The sequence below is a fragment of the Opisthocomus hoazin genome, chromosome 5 (genome assembly GCF_030867145.1).
Source record: "Opisthocomus hoazin isolate bOpiHoa1 chromosome 5, bOpiHoa1.hap1, whole genome shotgun sequence".
In the NCBI taxonomy this organism is placed as follows: domain Eukaryota; kingdom Metazoa; phylum Chordata; class Aves; order Opisthocomiformes; family Opisthocomidae; genus Opisthocomus; species Opisthocomus hoazin.
In genome coordinates, this window is record NC_134418.1 from 66,380,919 (window position 1) to 66,402,476 (window position 21,558).

The window sequence follows — 21,558 nt, forward strand, 5'->3', positions numbered from 1 at the left end:
ATAAAACAAAAAGTTGATGATGGCTGCAATTGTCAGTAAAAATGATTCCTCCCTGTGGTCAGTCAGAGAACATATGAAGGGGGGGGGGGGGGGGGGGGAGGAGCAGGAAATCTGTGATGGGAGGAAAATCCTCCACTGAGGCTATGCAAATATTACAGGGATATGAACAGCTATTTAAAGAATGAATTAAAATAATCTAAAAAATGTGATGCAAAAATAAAGAACACCATGAGCGGAGGCATCTTCTTCAAAAATTCTGTTCCAAAAATGTAGGAAAAGTGAGTAGCATTGTATTTATGACTCCTCTTACATTATGAGCATGGCTTTAGTATTTGTTTGGACCAATATTGTTACATGCACATGACATAGAGCCAAAAAAAAGCAGGAAGGAACCGTCAGCCACAACACTGCTCCCGCCCAAAGCGTCTGCACAGGCAGACGCACACTGTGCCACCCCATGCACTTGGAATTCCCTTCCTCGCCGCCCTGGCAAGCCACCCCCACTCCCTCCTCCTTATGCTTCCCAAAATGTCCCTTCTGCTGTATTTCCAACAAGATGTGCAATAAATAAATATAAGGGATGGAGAAAGGAGGGAGAGGAATTAATGCAAATTCCCAGTTATTTTCGCTATTATCTTACAAATTTTTACTTCACATACTGCCTTTTTGTTAATAGTGTGATCCACAAAAGAAAGAAAGTATTTGGAAGAGCAAGGTAAGAGGCAGACTGTAACACTGCTCAGCTGTCAGGAAGATTTTCACAGACAGGGCTAACCACCCATTCCTAACTTCTAAATACTTTACATGCATTTGGGGAACTCTCTTTTCTATATAGCACCTCTACCGAGCTCACATCCGCCTCACGAGCTCTCCATTAAAATGACAAATCTTACTTAAAACTGAAAATTATTTTGCTAACAAGATCTATTGTTCGAGCTATTTTTCGGATAGCACAACCTCAATGCTTTAACATTTTTATGTATGTGAAATCATATTTGAAATCCAGAGCGGCTTCCACGGCCCCTTTGCAGCTCAACTAGCTGGAAAATCTTGGATGACAGTGCCCCTCCCTGGCCAGAAGAGATTAGTGCATATTTGCCGGTTATGTTACAAACCCAGGACCTTACCTAGTAAACTATTTAAAAACTATTCAAAACGCTCCAAGTGAGAGCATGAAAATGTTCAAATATTAACTTTAACTGAGTTGAACATTGTTTGCTGATTTATAACCAGAGCACATTGGCTATCTTCATGTGAAAGCAACAGTACACTGAGCTACTCTGCATCATCCAAGGGCACATTTTGCATTTAATATACTAGTCAGAGCTGCAACTAGGCCAGCAAGTCAGAAGACCTCCAAGCCCTGAATAAAGGTTGAAGGTCTGAACCGACAGCCATATTTTGAAACTCAAAACTCATACATTACCACAGCAAAAGCACAACGACTGTACATGCAAGCACGGCAGGCAGCAAGATGTGACTGGTCTATTATGGTCCACAAGGAAATTAATAGCAAAAGGATAGAAATTACCTGTATCTCTGTCCACAGCTTCCACCTTTATGACAAACTCCCCTGGGTCTTGGTTTTCACGAACTGCGGTCTCGTAAAGTTGCTTTGAAAATATCGGGGTCTCATCATTCACATCAAGAACAATGATGGTTAGAACCTGAGTGGCAGAGAGCGCTGGGCTGCCATCATCAAGAGCCATGACTGTCAAACTGTAGCACTCCTGAATCTCACGGTCCAGAAGCTGGGCTGTACTTAGGAGTCCTATTATCAAGAAAGAAGGTATGAAAAAAGTATTCTCGTCCAGGTTACGGTAGGATCCCAGTTGCTCCAGCATTCACAGCTTCAATGTAGCACCACCATGCATGCTGTGCCACTGCTGCAAGGCTACCAGACTTCACAGTCAATCATTATCTGTGATTCCCTTCAGATTGCTAATTGGCCCAGAAATACTCGTTCTGACATCAAGGGACACAGATTCATGGAATACTCAAGTGAAGTTCTGAGATTCCTTTTTATTTAACTTTGGGTTTAACCTTCTAACTTAAATATTTGTCTTCTTTTGCACGTAAGTTAGGCGATTCGGAGCTCTGCAAATCAGTGTCAGCTGTATCACATGGTGGATTCAAAATCAGAGTAAGAACCAGAAAATACTGCAACTGTTAGGGTGAGATTTGTGCTTGTGGGCAGATGGTATAATAGTTACAGAACTCATTCAGGAACCAGAGAATTTTCAGAGGGCTGAAGAATGAAATTCATCAGCACTGTGAGCCTCCACTGAACAGGTTCCACCCACAGTGTAATGCACATTCCTTGATCTTGACTTTGCCTTTCCTCATGTGTACATATGGCAACATATGTGTGTGCACATGCCTTAAGCATGCACCATGCAAAAATCAGAATGAAATATTTCACTGCACACATTTTCTTCCCACATTCCTTAATGTGCTATTGGAAGGCCCGTTAGTACATCTACACAATGCAGTAAGAGAGTCATGCAGAAATTTTTGAGCTGAGTCTCACTGGGCTTGCCTACTGCACATAGTACTGCTGTGGTTGTGTGGTGCTCTGCCTGAGGTAATCACCCCCGCGAACGATAAGTCACCTGGGTAGAATACCATGGGTAATGTGGTACTTTGAGCTTGCCTACTGCACATGGTACTGCCCATGTGGTGCTCTGCCTGAGGTAATCACCCCTGAGGACGATAAGTCACCTGGGTAGAATACCATGGGTAACGTGGTACTTCAGTATTGCATTGCACGTGCTCCCAAATATTACCGTGAGAAGCACAGTACAAGAAACTCCAGAGAACAGAAGTTACAGTACCTGTGATTTTATCCAATACAAACGTTTGGTTTTCATTGCCTGAAAGAATGTGATATGTAACTTGTCCATTTCTTCCCTCATCAGGATCCTTAGCAATTATGCGGTGCACAAGGAAGCCCACCTCCACATCCTCCATGACATAGGAAAGAGATGAAGATGTAAAACTGGGATTGTTGTCATTGATATCCAAAATAACAATTTTCACAGCCAGTGAACCAAGCCTACGATCTGTCAGATTTATTGGCTGGTCTGCTGCAGATACTGTAAGGATCACAGAGCGAGTAACCTCCCTGTCTAGTGGAAAAGCTGTGGTCAAGGTGCCATATGAAGGGTGAATAATAAATGGATTTTCACCCATGTTACTCATTTCCAGGGAATACTGTATTTTGCTGTTCAGAAAACTGCCATCTCCATCTTTTGCATTGAATGTGTAAACCAGAGTGCCAACAGGTACATTTTCCTCTATGCCAATCACTACAAAGTCATCTTGAAAATACGGAGAATGATCATTCTGATCTTCTACGTCGATACTTAGGAAGACAGTGTTATTCTGTGGAGGATTATTATTATAATCCTTTATAATAACTTGCAAAAGGAAGTGCGAAGCTGTTTCATAGTCAAGTTCCTTGGAAAGAAAAAGGTCTCCTGTCAAGCTATTTATCTCAAAATGAACATCATCATCATCTTTCACGATACTGAAATGCAGTTTCCCGTTAGTTGTTAGATGATTATCAAGCCACTTCAGAGAATTCAACACTTGTGCCGGTTTAAAATTTTCAGGTACGACAAAATGCTTGAAATCTTGAGAGAACACAGATTTCCCATTGGGATGTGGGATTACCTGCAACAAAACCACAAAGACTGCAATATTTTCCCGTTGTTATTATGACCAGTGTACTGAAAATTGTTTTCCTTATTTGAGACTTTAATCATTTATTATTTGCAACTATATTTACCCTATGTATACCTCAAAGCCAGACAACAAACTCCACATGCTCCATAAGAGTTCAAATAGTCCTTGGCCAGTCATTCCATAACTGTATCTTTCATTTCCACGTTAAAAAAAGGGACAAAATTGTCTTTCACCCTCTGAATCACAGGCATCCAAACACATACGACTTGAATACTGCTACCTCTGTCCCTACTCCGAAGCACTTCAACTGACTTTCTGCATAGAGACAGCATCACAGGAACAGATGTGACAAAGAAAGCACGGTACATTATGCAGCTTGTCAAAAACAAACAGCTGACATTTTCTGAGGTTTATGTCATTACAGGGTTTCATTCATTATGGATTGCTGCAGCGTTTCAAGTTAATGTTTTAAAATGAAATAATCTCTTTAACTGTGGGAACTGCATTTGCCTTGTCTTGACTGCAGCATTTTTTCCAAGTTATCCAAAATTAATCATCTTTTGGGTGATGTCACAACAGCAGCCTTGGTGACATTCAACCTGTGATACAGGAGCACATAGGTGGCCTGGACAAGGCAGCCCCAGTGCAGTTCGATGAACAGCAGGTAGCTGGCTGCGGAAATAGCACACGCTGGATTTCACACTGCCATGCAGAGTAGCCCTGTATAACCCAGCACAAAGGAATGAGCTATCCTTACACTGGGTTACAGAGACAGATTTCAGAAGAGAGAGTAACAGTGGAGAAAAACAAATATCTACTCTAAGAGATATTTTAGTTTATTTCTCTCCCACTTTCAGTCCATCCTGATATTTGCTTTTAATTCCGCCTACGTGGATATTTTCCTTCTCTTTTCCAGTGTTCACAATGAACCTCCTACTACAGCACAAATATCATCTGTTTGCAAGACAACCCAGAATCTTGTTGGTGCGTTCATAACAAATCAAAATAAGTCTGCCCTCTCATTTTCTCCCTAATCAGAAAAATAGCTTAAGAAAATTATGAGACAAGATGCTTATAATTTTGAACTTCTTCGTGTCTTCAGCTTATTTCCCAAGCTTTTTTTTTTCTCCAAAAAAACTAAGTATGTAGCCTTCCTATCCGTACAACACAAACAAGTACCTGGATGTAAATCACAGCATGTCCTTGAAGTGAAGGCATCCCCTGATCCCTGGCTGTGACCCTTATTCTGTAGTCCGATCTCTCAGCGTGTGACAGAGACCGGGTTGTTCTTAACTCCCCACTGACAGCATCAATCTGGAAATATCCTCTATCCTCTTCTACAGGGGGGAAAAAAGGATATTGGTTATTACAGATCTCTTCAGCTTGCTTCCACAGTACTGCACATTGCAGTTAATGAGCAAGGACCCAGAGGAAAGGGAACCTCCTGCACTCAGAGCTATCTGACTCATGTGGTTCACCTCTTCTTCCTTCCCCGAGTGCATAGTTACTATAAACCACTTACTCTGGATTTGGAAAGCTACAGAGAGAAATGCTACAGAGTATCAAAGCGACTGCTCACATTTGTACTGGTTACTCACATCAATGGTGTGAGCAGCTGACACCCCAGGATTGGTACTCCTATCTCCAACATAAATGGGCAGGCAGGGCCAGAGAAAGACTTCAATCTCGGTCTCTGAGTTGGCGTGAAGGGACAATTGATGCTGGGTACACAGCTGGCTCACAGGTCAGCAGAGACCGATCTACCCCTCAGACACCATAACAGCAGTGATGCCGCCTGCCCTGCCAGTCCTCTGAACCAGGAGCTAACTGGGAGTACTAAAATTTTACAGTAAGTTGTTGCAAAGCCACATGTGAATACTGGAAATATTTTCATCCTTCATCCAGCACTGGCTGCATGCTAATAACAAGTAAGTTATAGTTAAAATTACTAGTAGTAGCTACATAGTATTACATTTATTCCAGAGTTGCAAACAAAAATTCTACCATAGATGAGTAAATAGCTCTTTTTGACTTCTCCTCCATTTTCAAGGAATGCAATACAAATACTCTCTGATTTTTAGTAAAAATGCGAAAGTATCTATTACTTGGTATACGTTACCAGAAAGAGAAAATCGAAATTGTTGTAACTACTTGTGTCTTAAAATACTATGCAAACAACTTTTTGCTACGTCAATTTTTAAGTAGGTGTGCTAGTGGGTTAAATAAAGTCATGCAGTATAACAGCTGCTATTCTCATAAGCAACTGTGGTAGAAATAAATTCAGTGCAGATGTAGTACACAAAACACCCCTAAAGAACTATGTTTCCATAGGCACCTAAGTGAGCATGAAGCTGTTTATGTTCTCCAAATCTGCACATGCAAATTAGTTAGCTGGACATACAGACGTTTGTTTTTGTAACCAATTACCTTACCTGCAACTGTAAAATACTTGCACCTGTAGAATTTGAACAAACACCGAGCAGGCTAGTTAGAAAGCAGGGATTTCACAATCAACAAATAGCAGTGTTTTCCAATATTGTTCTCCTATTTTTCACCGACTACAGGTTTCTAAAGCTCTGTGAGTCCCTTCTGGGTTGACTCGTGCAGTCTGGAACGTTAACGAGGAAATTGCCAACATAAGGAAACAATACGTAGAGACAATTACACTGAATGAGATTGTCCTGCATTCTGCATTTTTCATTATAGTTTCAAAATATTAATGCTGCTGTATTACTGTTTTCATAAATAGCTTTTGGTTCCTTTCCTGGTTTAGGTCCCAACAGTCTGTCTATGTTCACAGATAAGCTATTTCCTTCCACACAGTGCTTCATAACACAAAATCCCAGCTAAGCAAAAGGCAGAGGAGATACGAAAAACAGAATACATAAAGTGAATTGCATGCATGTATTTTCAGCATTTTGCTAAAACTGATATTGAAAATAACTGATAGGGACAACTAACAAGAAAAAGAAAACAGTAAACAGAAATGCACAAAAACTATTCCCTTCATTTTTCTACCAAAATGGAGCTATAGTTACCAAACTGAACCAAAAATGAAAAATAGTTTAAAAACTAAAATAAAATCAGAGAATAAAACCATTGCAAGTACATAAATGTAATCTGAGCAGGAAGCTATGAGGATTTACCCTTGGTTCAGCAGTGACGAGGATAGTCAGCACCTCTTAGCATAAAGACCAATACGTGCTTTTCTGTTTAAAATAGCAGAACACAGATAGTTAAGCTCAACTGAAATAGGTGTCAGTCCAAAGAGCTTCTGAAGGGTTGAAGCTTATTTGATAGGAGAAAGGGGTGGTCAGAATCTACATTTTTGAACCAAAGAGAGTGGTCAGAAAATAATTATCAATGGCGTTGTTCACTAGAGTCTACAATTCCACTAAAATCCAAATATCGCAAGAAACTGTCAGTTTTGAGCATATTTTGAAGGCGATAAAAGTAACAGAAAAGTCTGATAATGTTGGAAAGAGACATTGCATAAAACCAGAGCCCCTTGGGACTTCCAGTTTGAAAGTGTTTCTCATTTTCATCCTTTTATCTGGTACCGCACTGTAAAGACAGTCAAAACTGAAACACCTTATTCCTATCTTTCTGGTATTTTTATCAGTTTACTTTTTTAACTTATTCATGAGCCATTTCAAAGTGTAGCCATGTGATTAAAAATCAGAAAAAACTTCAAGAAAATAAACACTTATGAAATGGATTTCCCTTCATCTGCAGAAAGACTAATCAAACTTTTATACTGTATTTTGTAGCTAAAGCAATTTCTTCCATTTCTGAATTTCAAAAGCCTACCTAAAGACTGGTCTTGCTTTTCAACCGATCTAATGGATGACACATATTAAGAGAAGAGATAGACCATTTTTCAACACTTTTGCCCAACCTTACCGAGGACAAGCGCATGCAAGTGGTAGCTTGCTTGCTTTCTAAATACACTCCAAATCCCCCTGCTCATTCATTCAGAATTTCAAAGTGAGGAATAAGGGAAAAGGCAGTTTTACATTTTATACTCCAAGGGTATGCCAGTCATTGCTCTAAAAGCTCACGCTCCCTGCACTTTGCTCAGCCTACATCTCCGTAAGTCATCTGTATTAAGCAACTGCTGCTTATATCATACACACTAAAGATATCCCTTTTCGTATGAAGAGAAAAGTAAGAAAGTATAAAAGCAATGGATATGAAAGAAGGAAATTTAGAAGAGCAAATAAAGAATGGAACAGAAAAAAAAAAAAAATCAAATCTCTCGACTAGACTCTAATGGTCCCAATCTCTTCTTGTGCTTGCAACTCTTACCCTAACCTGCCAATAAATGGATATGCTTTTTCACTTTTCCGCCTCTGCATTGTTCAATCTATTGATCAGGCTTTTGTTTACATGAGGTTCTCCAAAGCCCAAGCACTTTCTCAACTCTGTGCTCTCAAACACACTCATAGAAACTGCAGTTTTGGACAAAAAAGATGACGTGAAAAACCCCAGCCAATGTGTGGCTGTGAACTTTGGCAGAAGATTCAAGCATTCCAGGGACCGCCATTCACATGAAATGGCCCAGAAAGCAGACAGAAAGTAACACTAGAGTTTTCGCAGATGTTCATGACCTCAGTATACAGTCATAGTAGGCTACATACTTTTACCTAATTTCCTGAAGAACTGATCTTTCCTGTGTTTTAAAATACTTGGTGCCTTGCCCATCTCATTATCCTTTGAGATGAAAGAAAAGCTGTTTCTCTCAACAGAAAAGAGGTAGGTGGTGCCATGGCTCCCAAAGAGCTTCAACACCACAGGGCTGCTGCAGAAACACTGCCCTCTGCAAGTCTAGAAATGCTCCCTGCATGCTGCTTGCAAATCACCCTGCAGAACAAGTACTTTTCCACAGACATACGTATAACACTTGCCAACTTGAGTGTGTTAGCAGTGCACACTCCTAGCACTCTGGTAGTCAACAGCTAATGTATCTACAGAACTGGTCCAAATGTAACTGTAAATGCCTCCACTTTGCCAGTGCTAGTCTGAACACGCAAAGCAATAGTTTATGATGCACTGTAAATACAGACTAATTTTTGTTATAAATGCTATACTATAACCTACTGACAGTTGTAATGAAGGCCAGGCAAATCACTTTGCAACTGCCAGTGTCAGTAAGGAACAGTACGCATCGCAGGGATTCACCTCCCTCTGAATTGGGTTACTCTTTCAGTGATAACAGGCAAGTGGAGGTATGGCTACATGATCATGCATTTCCATACACATGAATGTTTAAGGATGATTTGTTTTGATTATCTGGGAAGAGGGAGGGGAATTTTGAAGGAGACACTTCTCTGAAGGCTAAAATTCATCTGTGGTGTAAATATCATAGTTCTTTTACAGATTTCTTTCCTTACCTAATCTGTTGGCATTTGCCATTAGCCCTCCTGCATTGCTTAATCTATTGCTGCTATCTTGGCATTTCTTTAAGGTCTCAAGAACATTAAAAATTATCCAGTGACTCTTACAAGCTGAATAGCTGACGCTGACACTCACGGCTCTCAATCTTGTGGCAGTACCTCAACTGCTGAAAAGAGCACTGGTCCGCATGCAGTCATCCAATTAACCCGATGTCTCTGTGTTTAACAAATATGGCTGTAAATCAGATCATATTTCTTTTTTCATATTTTAGTACTGAACAATGTCCCAGAATTAGAAAATACAATTTTAAACACAAACCAGGCAAGAACTTCACCATGAAACAGAAGACCAGATGTTAAAGGCTGTAAGCCAACTAACAACAAAAATCAGTATCAGAGAAGCTCAGCTGTTTTTGGGTTTGTTTATCAGGAAAATGTCTAGTTCCAAGGCTGGGAGGGCTCTTTTAGTGTGTTTTTTTTTTGCTGCTGTTTTTATCCTTCTGTTCTTTCTAGAGAAAGGATTTGCAAGATCAGTCGTATTTTGTGTTGCTAGTCATTTTTATAATTTGAACTCTTACTTACTCCCCTCTGGGGCTCTACAGTGAAGCCAGTAAGAAAATCCAATGTGCTGTTTGAGGAAGAGGATATAGTTAAATATACAGACAGGCAGAGACCCCTGAAGAACACTTCCCATGTTGCCTGGCCATCAACCTTCAAACAAAGGGTTGGGTACTACTCATTCCTTTTTTCTTCAGGGGGATCATTATGTGCAAAATCTTGTAATTCACAATGCAGAAGTCTATGATTCTCTCCAATTCCCCCTGGAAGAGGCAGTCACTTGCATCCAAATTAAGGCAATAAAAGTATGGCCATAAACTGACCCTACAGTCTTTTATGATCTACATATATTTCAACTGCAAGCTTTTCAATAGAGCTGTTAAACGTCTCATTTTTTTAAGCATCTCTTGGTGGAAGAGAGCAGTTAGTTCACTTCTTGTGGATTTGGATCTTAAAGTCCTTCCATTACCCCACAGAAGTCAAAAGGGTACGTAAAGACACAGTATAACATAATCCACGTGAATCTTTTGGCAATTTCAGCCTTAGCAAGCAGAAGCTACAGATTCCCTTGCTCTTTAAGAGTGAGGAGTAATGTAGCTTGGCAGTTTTTTGTTCTTTACTCTGCAGTGACAAATTGCAAATGAGTTCAAACCAACCAAGCCTACACTGGAGCTCTACCCACACAGAAAAGAACAACTGAGGAAATGCACTGAGTGGATGGAAATATCAGAAATGTTCTCTTGCTTTGATGAAAGAGTACGCTCTATGTGCAAATTGCTATAGGTTACAAATATCAAGCTTAAAAGGTATTGATTACTGGTAGAAAAAAGCAGGTACCAAAATAAAAGAAATAGTTCTGTTCTTGGCACCTCTTGCTGTTTTGAACCAATAGTGAAGCAAAGCAGGAGGAACAGACATGTTTTCCTCACTGGTTACAGACAGAGTTCTCTCTTGCATAACAATATAGCAAGTGGTATGTGTCAAAACCAGAGATCACATCTATGACTCTTACCAGTATTAATGCCCCAGTCTCACTCACGTTCTAGTCTAGGACTGCTCTGTCATTGCAAACAAAACCAGATCCTATAGTATACCCCAGAAGTGAACTACTATGTGTAGGAATTATGGGGAAAACTAAAGAGGAAAAGTGGTTTTAAGCAGTCACGCTATGTCAGGCTAACACAGTGCTAAATACAGGTTGAAACATGAACTAAAAACCACAAGCCTCACTGTTTGCCCAGATTATCTGCTGAGCCTTCTGATCCTCGTCTCAGACTGTCATGAACTGCTCTTTTAGCAGGAAAATTTTCAATTGGTCATGGGAAAAGGGAGATCATCTTTCCTTTAAGATGTTAAACAACTGACTGAAACACTAAGCTGTACAGTACAATATCATGGTCCTAATCTTTACTGAGTGCTATTAGAACACTCTTTGGCCAGCCGCAAAGCAACCAAACTCCTGGGAAGATGGGGCAGAGGGGGAGGGAGGAAAGGTAGCTGCTTGCACCTCCTCAGATACTTCGTAAGACTTATAATGGTCCCGATTCCTATTTACACAGGCACCTTTATTCTAACAGACATAAAATCCTATATGCACACATGGCAACTCTAAAACTCCAGTTATTTCAACGTATCTTTTCTTACAAATAACACTTTAAATTCTTACCTGATTCTATTGAATATAACACCGCACTGTTGTTTCCAGCATCCAAGTCTTTTGCAAAGACAGTGGTAATACGGGTCCCTGACGGCTGCCCTTCCAAAACCTGTCGTCAAGCAGGTTATAAATAATTTGCAAACATACGTGGATAACAGCGAGCCTTAAAATAAATTCCTTCCCGCAACACCAGAGTTTAGCTCTTGCCCCGTTTTCCGTTTCAGTAATATGGACGGCCAGTGCGAAGCGCGTTTGAGGAAACAGTTAAATCGCCTTCCCTTAGGGTCCCTACACGCCGCTGACTCGGAGCCCTCCGTGCGGCGGGCGGGGAAGCCGGCAGGGATGCTCCCGCAGGCACACCCCGCTGCGCCCGGCGCCCGCACCCAGCCGGGCCCCGCCGCCGCCGCCGGGTGGCGCCGCCCCGCCGCCGCCGCCGGGTGGCGCCCGAGCACCCACCTGGAGGCGCGGCGCGCGGCCGGGCGGCGGGAAGGCGGGCGCGTTGTCGTTCCGGTCCCGCACGGCGAGGTAGACCGCCGCCGTGGCATTCAGCCGCCCGGACCCCCGGTCGGTCGCCAGCACCATCAGTCGGTGGTGAGCCTGCTCCTCGCGGTCTAGCGCAACCCAGTTTATAATTTCACCTGAGGGACAAAGCAAAGGAAGGTTACGTTCCCCGCCGTGCCGGGGACGCCCCGCAGCGCAGGGGGGGAACGGCGCGAACCAACGCGCTGGGCTCCCGGAGAAACCCTCGGGCCTGGTGTTCACCACGCTGCAGCACAGGTACCACACCAGCACCGGGGTTTCGCTGCCGACAGACGGCCTTTGTTACGCCGCTGGGTCAGGAAATTCTCAGCACCGTGTGCGTACGTTAACCAGGAAGCCTTCCGTCTCCTGCGCATTCTGGCTGACCCAGCGAGTAAACCTGACCCAGTCTCCTCTCCATCAGCTCAACCATACTCAGTGCAGCTCTAGATTTGCAGCTGACAAAAGTCCTCCACACAGATAACCACATATGATTCCAGGATCTTCTTGGTTAAGCCCTAGTACTCCGGTTGCGTTTAAACATCCATAAATGTACTCAACAGGAACCTGCTTTGAAACGACAGTTTTATTTTGAGATTCATACAGAGAAGTTCTGGGAGAGCCTATTAACTCCCCAGGAGGACAGGACATCTGGGAACAGGAATTTTAAACAGCAGGCCTTTGCTCGCTACATATCATTTTGCTAAGCCGCATTATTTACAGTGCCTGCGTTCCTCACAGGATTCCCCCCCTCTGGGCTCTCCGTGCCGTGCCCCGTGGCGTCACACTGTGTGGATGGACTATCTATGACTCAAGGCATTTGGGATTCACTGCACAGCACACCCTGTGCTGTGAAAAATTTCTCTCGGACAAGTTGATTTCTGTGGTGCAAGGTACAACATGAACTCAGTTTTGATGTAACTTACCGAAGTTTTCACAAATATTTTAAATCACTGTAACTGTCCAATGTCATAGTTACCTTTACAGCTACTTACAGATGATCTGCAGTTTTCAACTGTACATGATCACAGGCAATTAAATTCCTCGTATGAACTATCGATGCTGTAACTTAAAACTCCTTCTTTTAATTTGTTACAGTCAAACACTGAAACTCATGACCAAGTGACCAGAATGAAGTAGTGAAAAAAATCAAATCCTAAGGGTTAGTTCACTCTTCATGAACATGTATTAGATTTATTTCATTCCCCAGATTGTGAAGCTCTGGATTAGAATATGCACATGCCAACCCACGAGATTCAAAGCAGTTCCTGAAAGCTTTACACTTTACTTCCACTCCCTTAGGGAAGGCTGCTTTCCAAAAGCAATATTAGGCAGATTACAAATCATAAAATGCTACCTGTGTTGGAATTCATCTTGAAATACTTTCCATCAGACAAGAGGAAATAGGAAATTTGTCCATTTCTTCCCGAGTCTTTGTCAACAGCTGTAACGGTGCCAACCACACCCCTGGGAACTGGATTTTCCTCTATTTCAAAGAAGTAGCTCTCGCGCGTAAACATGGGAGAATTATCATTTTCATCCAGGACATTAACTATTACCGATGTACTTGCATTTTGCCTGAGGTTTTCGTCCTCGGAGGTGCTGACCAGGGCTCTAAAACTTAGTATCTGTGCACTTTCATAGTCCAAATGTTTCCGAAGATAAATCCAGCCAGCATCAGGGCTGATTCCAAATGCAACAGAATCTGTGCTAGGCTCTAAGGAATACGTCAGCTTGGAGGTAACGCTGTGTGGATCAAGTGAGTGGGCTTGAACCTGCAGGATCCGGGCACCTGGAGAGGTAGCTTCACTGATTTCTACTCGATACACTAAGTTTTGAAAAACCAAAGTAGGGCTCATCTTGTGCTCTTCAATGATCACTGTCAGCATCAGCAAAGAAGTCAGAGGAGGACTTCCACAGTCTTCAGCTGCTATGTGTAGAGTATATTCCTGCTGCTCATCTGCAAACACTGTCCTGGTGAGGTTTACCACTCCAAGGCTCGGATCAACGCCAAATGTATTTGACTGGTTGCTTGCAATACTGTATTTGATTGCCCCATTTAGGCCACTGTCTTTGTCTTCTGCGTGAGCAACGTAGACAGCAGTGCCAGGAGGCTGGGTATGTGAAATAGTTACCTTATCAGATTTGGCAAGAAATACCGGAGGATTGTCATTAACATCTACCACAGATACGTTGACCTGGGTGCTGCTGTAGACAGGGGAGTTACCCAGCTGTGACTGAATGGTGAGCACCACAACAGACTGAGCTTCATGGTCAAGTGGTTTTTTGGTGCGGATGATACCAAACTGGGGGTCAATAGAGAATGTCCCATGTGGATCACCGGAGGAAATTCTGTAAGAAACCACTTCTAAAGAATCTAGAAATGGAAATAACAAAAAATGTAAAAAAAATATGAGTGATAACATGAAGGTTGGTAAGAACATCTGTGAAGAATGCATGCTGTTAAATTCAGTGGAATAAATGTAAGCTACACAGATGTTTGACTTTCTTGGGCTTTTTATGCTTCCTTCTTCCTGTCCCTGGAGCCCTTCAGTAAAACCAAATACTGCACAGGCTTGATCTGACTGTTTACAGTTTGTCCACTTGTGCACCGTTTGACTTTCATCTCACTGGTATGATAAAACTCTATAGAAACAATAGTACAATAGCCTCTTGTTTTTCCCTGATCTAAAATATAGAAAAAAACACTCCCATAAATTAGTCTTATGGGAGTAATTTCACTACACACAGGCATTCACTACACACAAGGAATGAAACAGGTGGCAGGTCTCTGAAAGCACTGCATTTTACTGAACTTACTGTTCATGGATGACCATTGTTATAACCCTTAAACATCAGATGCTACCTAAAGCAAAAGCCATCTAAAGGTTCAGGCTTCTTCCCAAGGCTACTCTGCAGGTGCTGCCTCATCCTGAGGCACTGTCCTTCTGGGAAGACCAAAATGGGAGGATCTGACTCAAACTTCTACAAAACTTCTGCCTCTACCACCTTACATGTACAGATCTATGATCAAGCTGGTACGTAGACTCATGGCTCTCACTGCTCTGTATAGGAACCAAATACATACGGCTCTCAGGACAGGGTCTTTTATGACTGAGGTCTGGAAGGAGGTAACTCCTTTCCCTCTATAAATGATAAAGAAACCAAATGGATTACATATATTACCAAAAGGTCCCACACATATTCATCTGGACTTCACCACTTAATTTGGGAAAATGTGTGGGTTTTTTGGGTTCTATTTGTTTGTTTGGGGTTTTTGGTGGGTTGGTCTGTTTGCTTTTTCAGCAGCACTTCATGCAGATTCTCTGAAGCTTCTGAATTCTCTCTGCTCATGAGTATTGCTCCGAGATTTGTCTCGCATGGCTAATGCTTTAATACAAACCACACTGTCACACAGACCCTTCCTGACACTTTTCACAACATGCTTCCCATCTCCCTATTTACAATTGCAGAAATCCATCTGTGAGAAAGTGGAGGCAGTCGCCAACCCCCATGGACCACCAGAAAGTAACACAAATCTCCACCTGTTCTAAAGTGCATCGAGATACAGCAGTGATTACACCATTTGCTGTAAATACCAACAGTAAATACAATTTAATGCTTGACAGACTGAATGAATAATATGAAAGTTTTAAAAAAAGTTATCTGCAGATATTTCCAGTTAATGGTCACAACAAAAATGCAATGTAATCTCTGACTGAACATGCAACTTACTTGGAGGCTTTTTGGCCTTTACAGTGCCGATCAGGCTGCCTTCAGGTGCATCTTCAGGAACAGAAAAACTATACCGGGATCTCTCAAATACGGCAGGGGCCGAAGTGGTCTGAAGGATGTTTACTGTGATGGCTGCATTGGTGGCAGAGGGAAGGCCACCCCCATCCCGTGCAGAAACAGTCAGGAAGAGCACAGAACGCACCAGGTGGTCAAGAGCTGAGATCAGGTAAATAATTCCTGAAAGTATATAGAAAAGTCCCCAGATAAAACATCCACACAAACAGGGTTGAAGTCCCAAAATACAAATCTTAGGAGAAGCGGGCTCTGTGGAAAGTATCTGGGAATCAATCACCTGATGTCTGATCACAAGTTTCTGGTAAAATACCCTTTAATAGTAAATTCCAAGGTCTGTTGAATGTGCAAGCTGCTAACGATTACATTTTACACAAACTATATGAAATAACTAATTCTTTGAAATGAAAATACAATGCTCTGTCCAGAAATACAGCACTTTGGATGTGCCTTCCTCAAGATGAATACATTTTTATGCTTTAACTCTGATGAATGAGACTAGCTGTCTCCAAATACATTCTCTTCTGACTGCTACAGTAAGTCTTCAGTAATATCACATAATTATGCCCAATTTTCAAATACTCTGCATATTACTACAGACACCCACATCTAACTATTATTACCTAAGATGATAGTAGAGATAGAAAGAACAAACATGGCAGGAATCCTGTCTCGTCTTTTTCTACAGTAAAAGCTTGTATGAACTTCAAAGAAAGCTTTGTTTGAGTGAAGACTTCAGTACCAGCAGTAAGAATTACATCTAAACCATAGCTCTTTACAGGATGTTCATAATGGTCCACAACAATTATCCAAAACTGATACTTGTTAACTGTTCCATGACAGAGTTAGTCATTCATTGTCCTTTGCAAGCAAATTAAGATATAAACCCACAAATAAATCATTAGCCTTTAGAGCACTCAGAGATGTTTCATCTAGATCAAGTGAACATGAATACTTAAAAATTTAGGGAAGCACACTAAATCATAGAGCAATATAGCAGATCACAGTATCTTTGTTACCTCATAAACTGTATAACTAAATTATAACCTGATGTCCGCTCAAAGACCAGGTGCTTTCAGCCAGGTAAAAGATGCAATAAGGAAATGTAATTATGTCCTAGACAGCATTAATACTGGTTTGTCTTATCCTTTCCAGCACCTTCTCTATCACTAAGCAGGAGGAAGAACATCTCCACCTATTCTGAGGTGACAAAAACCTGTCGATATTCTAAGACCCTTTGGTGGTCTCAGATATTGCAACACACAGAGAACTATTTGTCAAGTAAGTTTTTCAAAGTGAAAATGAAGATGAGAGGTGACCAAATGCAAGAAAAAGCTTTTTAGCAATGATTGAGTTTAAATATACACTAAACACTAAAATTGCTGTGAGCTGAGCAGTAAGGTTGCAATAAACTCGAGTGATTCAACTAATAGGGACACCTTTCCACATACCAACAGATATTTTTAAGAAATCACCTATGCTTTTTGTAGAATCTGGTGAAGACACAAAACCTCTAGCAGCTCAGTAAAACCAAACCTTTAAACTTTGAACTACCTGTGTAATTTCCTGGCTCTCAAGACAGGTTTAGCAGGGATGATATTTGGCATTCAAGTGGGAGATTTATTGGTTAGACAGGGTAAAAATTAGATTTAACTCAAAGTGTCTTAGGAGAATCAGTGCATGATTCAACTACAATATATCTTCTCAAAATTCAGCATGAAGCCACAACACTAATTTGCTACAATGCATTTTTAAGCAGAATAATGGAAAATACATAAAATCCTTATAAATATTCAAAGGCGCACACAGTATACTTTAAAATTATACTGCCAGGACATTATAATAACAAACTGTGTATCAACATCCTTAAAACGCATTCAAAGGGTCTTCAAGATCAAGGAAGAACGCTTTCCACTAACAACAAAGGACACATTCTAGTGTGACAAACAACAGTAAAAACACAACAGATACACACATGGATTCAGAATTCATTGCCGATCCAGCACCTGTGCCAATAACTGATGCGCTTCTGAGAATCAACCTTATTTTGGCCTTTTTTTCCTTTTTTGTCTTGTGACTATTGGGTTTTATGATTAGTTAGACAGCTCAACTAAGTAGTCTTCCAAAGACATAAACTTTTGGCATTTCCTGAGGTAATCTGAGCAACTGTAGCCCGAAGGAAAAGGGGTTTAACCTTTTTTTTTCCAGAGGTTAAATGTATAAACATGGATTTTAAACACTGTTTCTGTCAAATTAAATGAAACCAGTCAAATAGACTGTATTTTACTAATGTGACCAAATAGGTATTTTTCTACTGACAAGGCCAAAAACATCTCATTCTCATTTTGGATACTTCAAGATGTATGTGAAGAGTGGGAAACTACAGAAAAGCTTCACATTGAAATTCTTACTCTCAAAGCAATAACTAACAACTTCAGAACATCCCTTAGCAAAGGGTGGAGCAAACAGTACTCCACTCCAGGAACTCTGAAGACCTGGCGGAACAGAAATATCTCAGAACCCAAACTCCTTCTCTGCTGACCTAGACAGATTACAGCACAATCCATGCCAGTTCAGCCACAGAAAGGAGACAGAAAAGAAAAAGGATAAAAGATTTTGCTTTCTCTCTTCATGCTTTTGCTGTGTCCTAGGGAGGGAAGGGAATACGCAAGTACATCTCGCCAACTCAGTCCTCTCTTGCAGGACCAGGGACGCCCCAAGAACAGTGGCAGATTCCAAGTAGAAAGTAGATGTCTTCCATATGGTTCCTTCTAACCTCAAAACTGTAGAATGCAGGAAATTCTATAACCCACTTTGAGTTTTAATTACATACACTCTGTTTCTTTCAGCCTCTGTAGGACTGGGCATTAGCTTTGCGTCTGGTGATATATAACCTATATAGATATTTGAGAGAGCTCTACCATATGTTGAGGAACATGCCACATTAGGCTCTGTTATGGCACCATATGACAGGAAAGAAGCTGCAGAAGTAAGCAGCACCTGGGATCCCACTTTCTACACAGTTAGGTAAAAACACCAGACTGTGACTAAAATGGGAGAGTCATGACTGCTTGGGTCAAAAGTAGATGTCAGCATACCTCAGAGAGGCTGGCTCGGTGTATTTGATCTGCTGAAGTACGGTGCAGCAGGTCCCCTAGTACTACATCACAAAGGCAGAAACACGGGGCTAACTACAAGAAGCACAGAGCAGGAACTGGCTGTGTAAGTCACACATTCCGTGTCTGAAACTCAACAGAGGTATGCCTCACTAGATAACAGGCTGAAGATGAGTCACGGTTTTCGTTTCTTTCCTGTTCTGTAATTAAGAAAAGACAGTGGCTTATTGTTGTTATTACCATAGTCACTTGCAGCCTGCAATTTGCGGCTTCAGAGAACTTAAAATACAATTAAGTCGCTGTCGTAAGAATATATTCTTCCATTATGAAAAACAGTTTCTAGAAACACTGATGATGGAAAGGGAACAATGAGACAGCTCATCTGTGAGGAATGTTTCACCAAGATCAAGGCTCCCAGCTGGGTACCACACAGACACAAGCATGGTTCCACTTTAAGAAGTCACTGTGTAAAAAATCCCACCTTCCTTCTCACGGCTTGTCTCCTCATACATCTGGACAGTCTTATCTGCTGCCTTTAATAATATGTAATCCCCCTTTTTAAAATATACTGTTTCTATCACTGCACTGCCTTGAAAATTTTACCTCTGGTAATTCCTCTTTCTGCACAAGAGAGCTCTGGGATCAATTCTGCTTCACAGGTGAACAATCATATAATTACACACCAGATGAAGCATTAACATCCAGAGCCTTACTTACCCCTTGGCAATCTCATTTTCTTGACTAGATCAGCACAGGTGTAACTGACTGCAGATGCTAACTTTTATAAATCAAAAACATGACCCAGAGACTGCCTGTCATGATTTGCATACACATTTCAGACAGAATCTGCAGTGCTGGTTGCATGATAGCAACTGCCACTACAGGCTTGAGGTTGGGAACAGCTCTGCAGCAGCGCAGGTTAGCTCAGCACAGCCACATCGAGAGTCACAAGCACTTTGCTGCAGAACAATCTGTGCTTACTGGCTGGCGTAAATTGTTACAACGGTTTTGGGGATTGGGTGTACTGTGAGGTCTAATATTAATGAAGCGTGAAATCATGACTGTCAACTCTAACCTGCTTCATCCCTCCACACTCACTTAGGGCACTAACTTCAAAGACATTCTTGCTCTCCGCTTTGTACCATTCAGCACCAAAAAGGTAAAACGACGCCTATGTTCGTCCAGAACGTGCAAACGCATTAGTGAAAGGGAGGACTCTGCAGCACCCACCATCCTCTGGCAACGACAAAAATTTCATGGGGTTTTTTTTGTTCTTATTTTTGTGGGGATGCACTCTGTTGCACAGGTGGGCTTGCTGCTAAGTGCTGTTTCTCAAGAGTTAAAGCCAGGAGACAGGGGCCCACATATAACGATTCTTTTAAAATACATTTATGATCTTCTTCATGATCCTGTGTTCAGTCCTAACATTACAACAGCACAGATCACCAAAGTAGGCTCACTCACCAAAAGCACTTTTTGTATGGCAGAAATAATACTTGTTATCCCAATAGGATTTCCATGCATACCTCTAGCTGACCACTTTGAAAATGTATGTTTTTCCACAGGGTCATCATTTAAGCAAAAAAAAAGACCAGCCCTAAGTTATAGCCATTCACAGGTAAACAAAACATTTTCAATTAGTCAAGTACTGCAGGGGCAAAATACAAATCAGGACGCACTAACTTCAGTAACAAAGTCTGGATTCCACAGAAATGCGTACTCATTTAAATAGCTTCCAGTATTTTCTTACTGTTCATGAAATAAAAAAGCAACTTCAGAACAAGACAAGAGGAATAAAATCAACAACTGTCAACAGTGTTCTATAAGACCATGAAACCGAATACCCTAACAACTTTAAACGATGGCAGTATTTCTTCAGCAAATATCCCAGGACGGGTCAGCTCGTATGACCCGACAGGCAGCTCAGACAGCAAGCAGATGGCAAAAAGGTACATATAGTTCATTACCTCAATTCACCTTCAAAGCTGTCTGCTAGACCTGCTGTTTAATACTGCGTAGGTCAGTGCTGACCCACTGACCTGCTCCAAGCATGTCTCGGCCCAACCCAGCATGCCAGCTTCTCAGTGTGGAGACACAAATACAGCTTTTTATATGCTTTTTATGTGTCAGAAAAATGTTCAGGATGAGCATAGACAGGGTGATCCTCCGAGACGTGAACGCAGTTAAGAGGTGTATACTTTGCATTAACATTAAAACCAGCATCATTCTAGGGAAGAACAACAGTGTTTCTACTTGACATTTCTATTTAACTTTATCTGACTCATTGCCCATCCTCTCATCTCATCATCACATTTAGGTTCCAGTTTTAGCAATTTACCTGTATTTAAAATGCACCTTTTTTAGTAAAGCTGCATTCTTGATGGTAACCATAACAACACTCCACAAAATGTGCTGTTCAAAGAGCTGGTTTAATAACTGTCAGGGGAAAGGAAAGAATTATTTACAGTCCACCTGCTCTAATATGCACAGCTTATAGGAAAAGGCTTTAAAAAGCTTAATCTTGATGGCACAAGCACTGTTTTGAGTTTCAGTGAATAACAGGACTACTGCAAGTTTGAATGTATTCAGTATTTTACCATTTTTGTACTAAATAACTGATTCAATCTCCTGTCTACATTTGTAAATTACAGAAGTCTCATACCCCTGCACTGTTGAGTGCTTTCAACAGTGGCCCCTCTCTAGCAGATTCTTGTGCTCAACTCATAGTTTTCCTCTTAAAAAGGAAATATAAATAAAATAGCTTAGTGTCTACAACCACTACTATTTAAACATACTGTGTTTAATCACAAGACTGCTT

At 41.3% G+C, this 21,558-nt stretch overlaps 1 protein-coding gene across 1 annotated transcript in view; it reads right to left on the minus strand.

Annotated features, from left to right (window-relative positions):
- The window catches only part of DCHS2 (dachsous cadherin-related 2), a 125,820-nt gene that overhangs the window by 39,401 nt on the left and 64,861 nt on the right, over nt 1-21,558 (minus strand). The window contains exons 4-10 of the mRNA XM_075422108.1: nt 15,553-15,789; nt 13,175-14,194; nt 11,755-11,936; nt 11,308-11,407; nt 4,867-5,024; nt 2,835-3,675; nt 1,532-1,771 (exon numbers count right to left, since the gene is read on the minus strand). Coding sequence (XP_075278223.1) covers nt 1,532-1,771; nt 2,835-3,675; nt 4,867-5,024; nt 11,308-11,407; nt 11,755-11,936; nt 13,175-14,194; nt 15,553-15,789 — 2,778 coding nt within the window. The remainder of the gene's footprint in view (nt 1-1,531; nt 1,772-2,834; nt 3,676-4,866; nt 5,025-11,307; nt 11,408-11,754; nt 11,937-13,174; nt 14,195-15,552; nt 15,790-21,558) is intronic.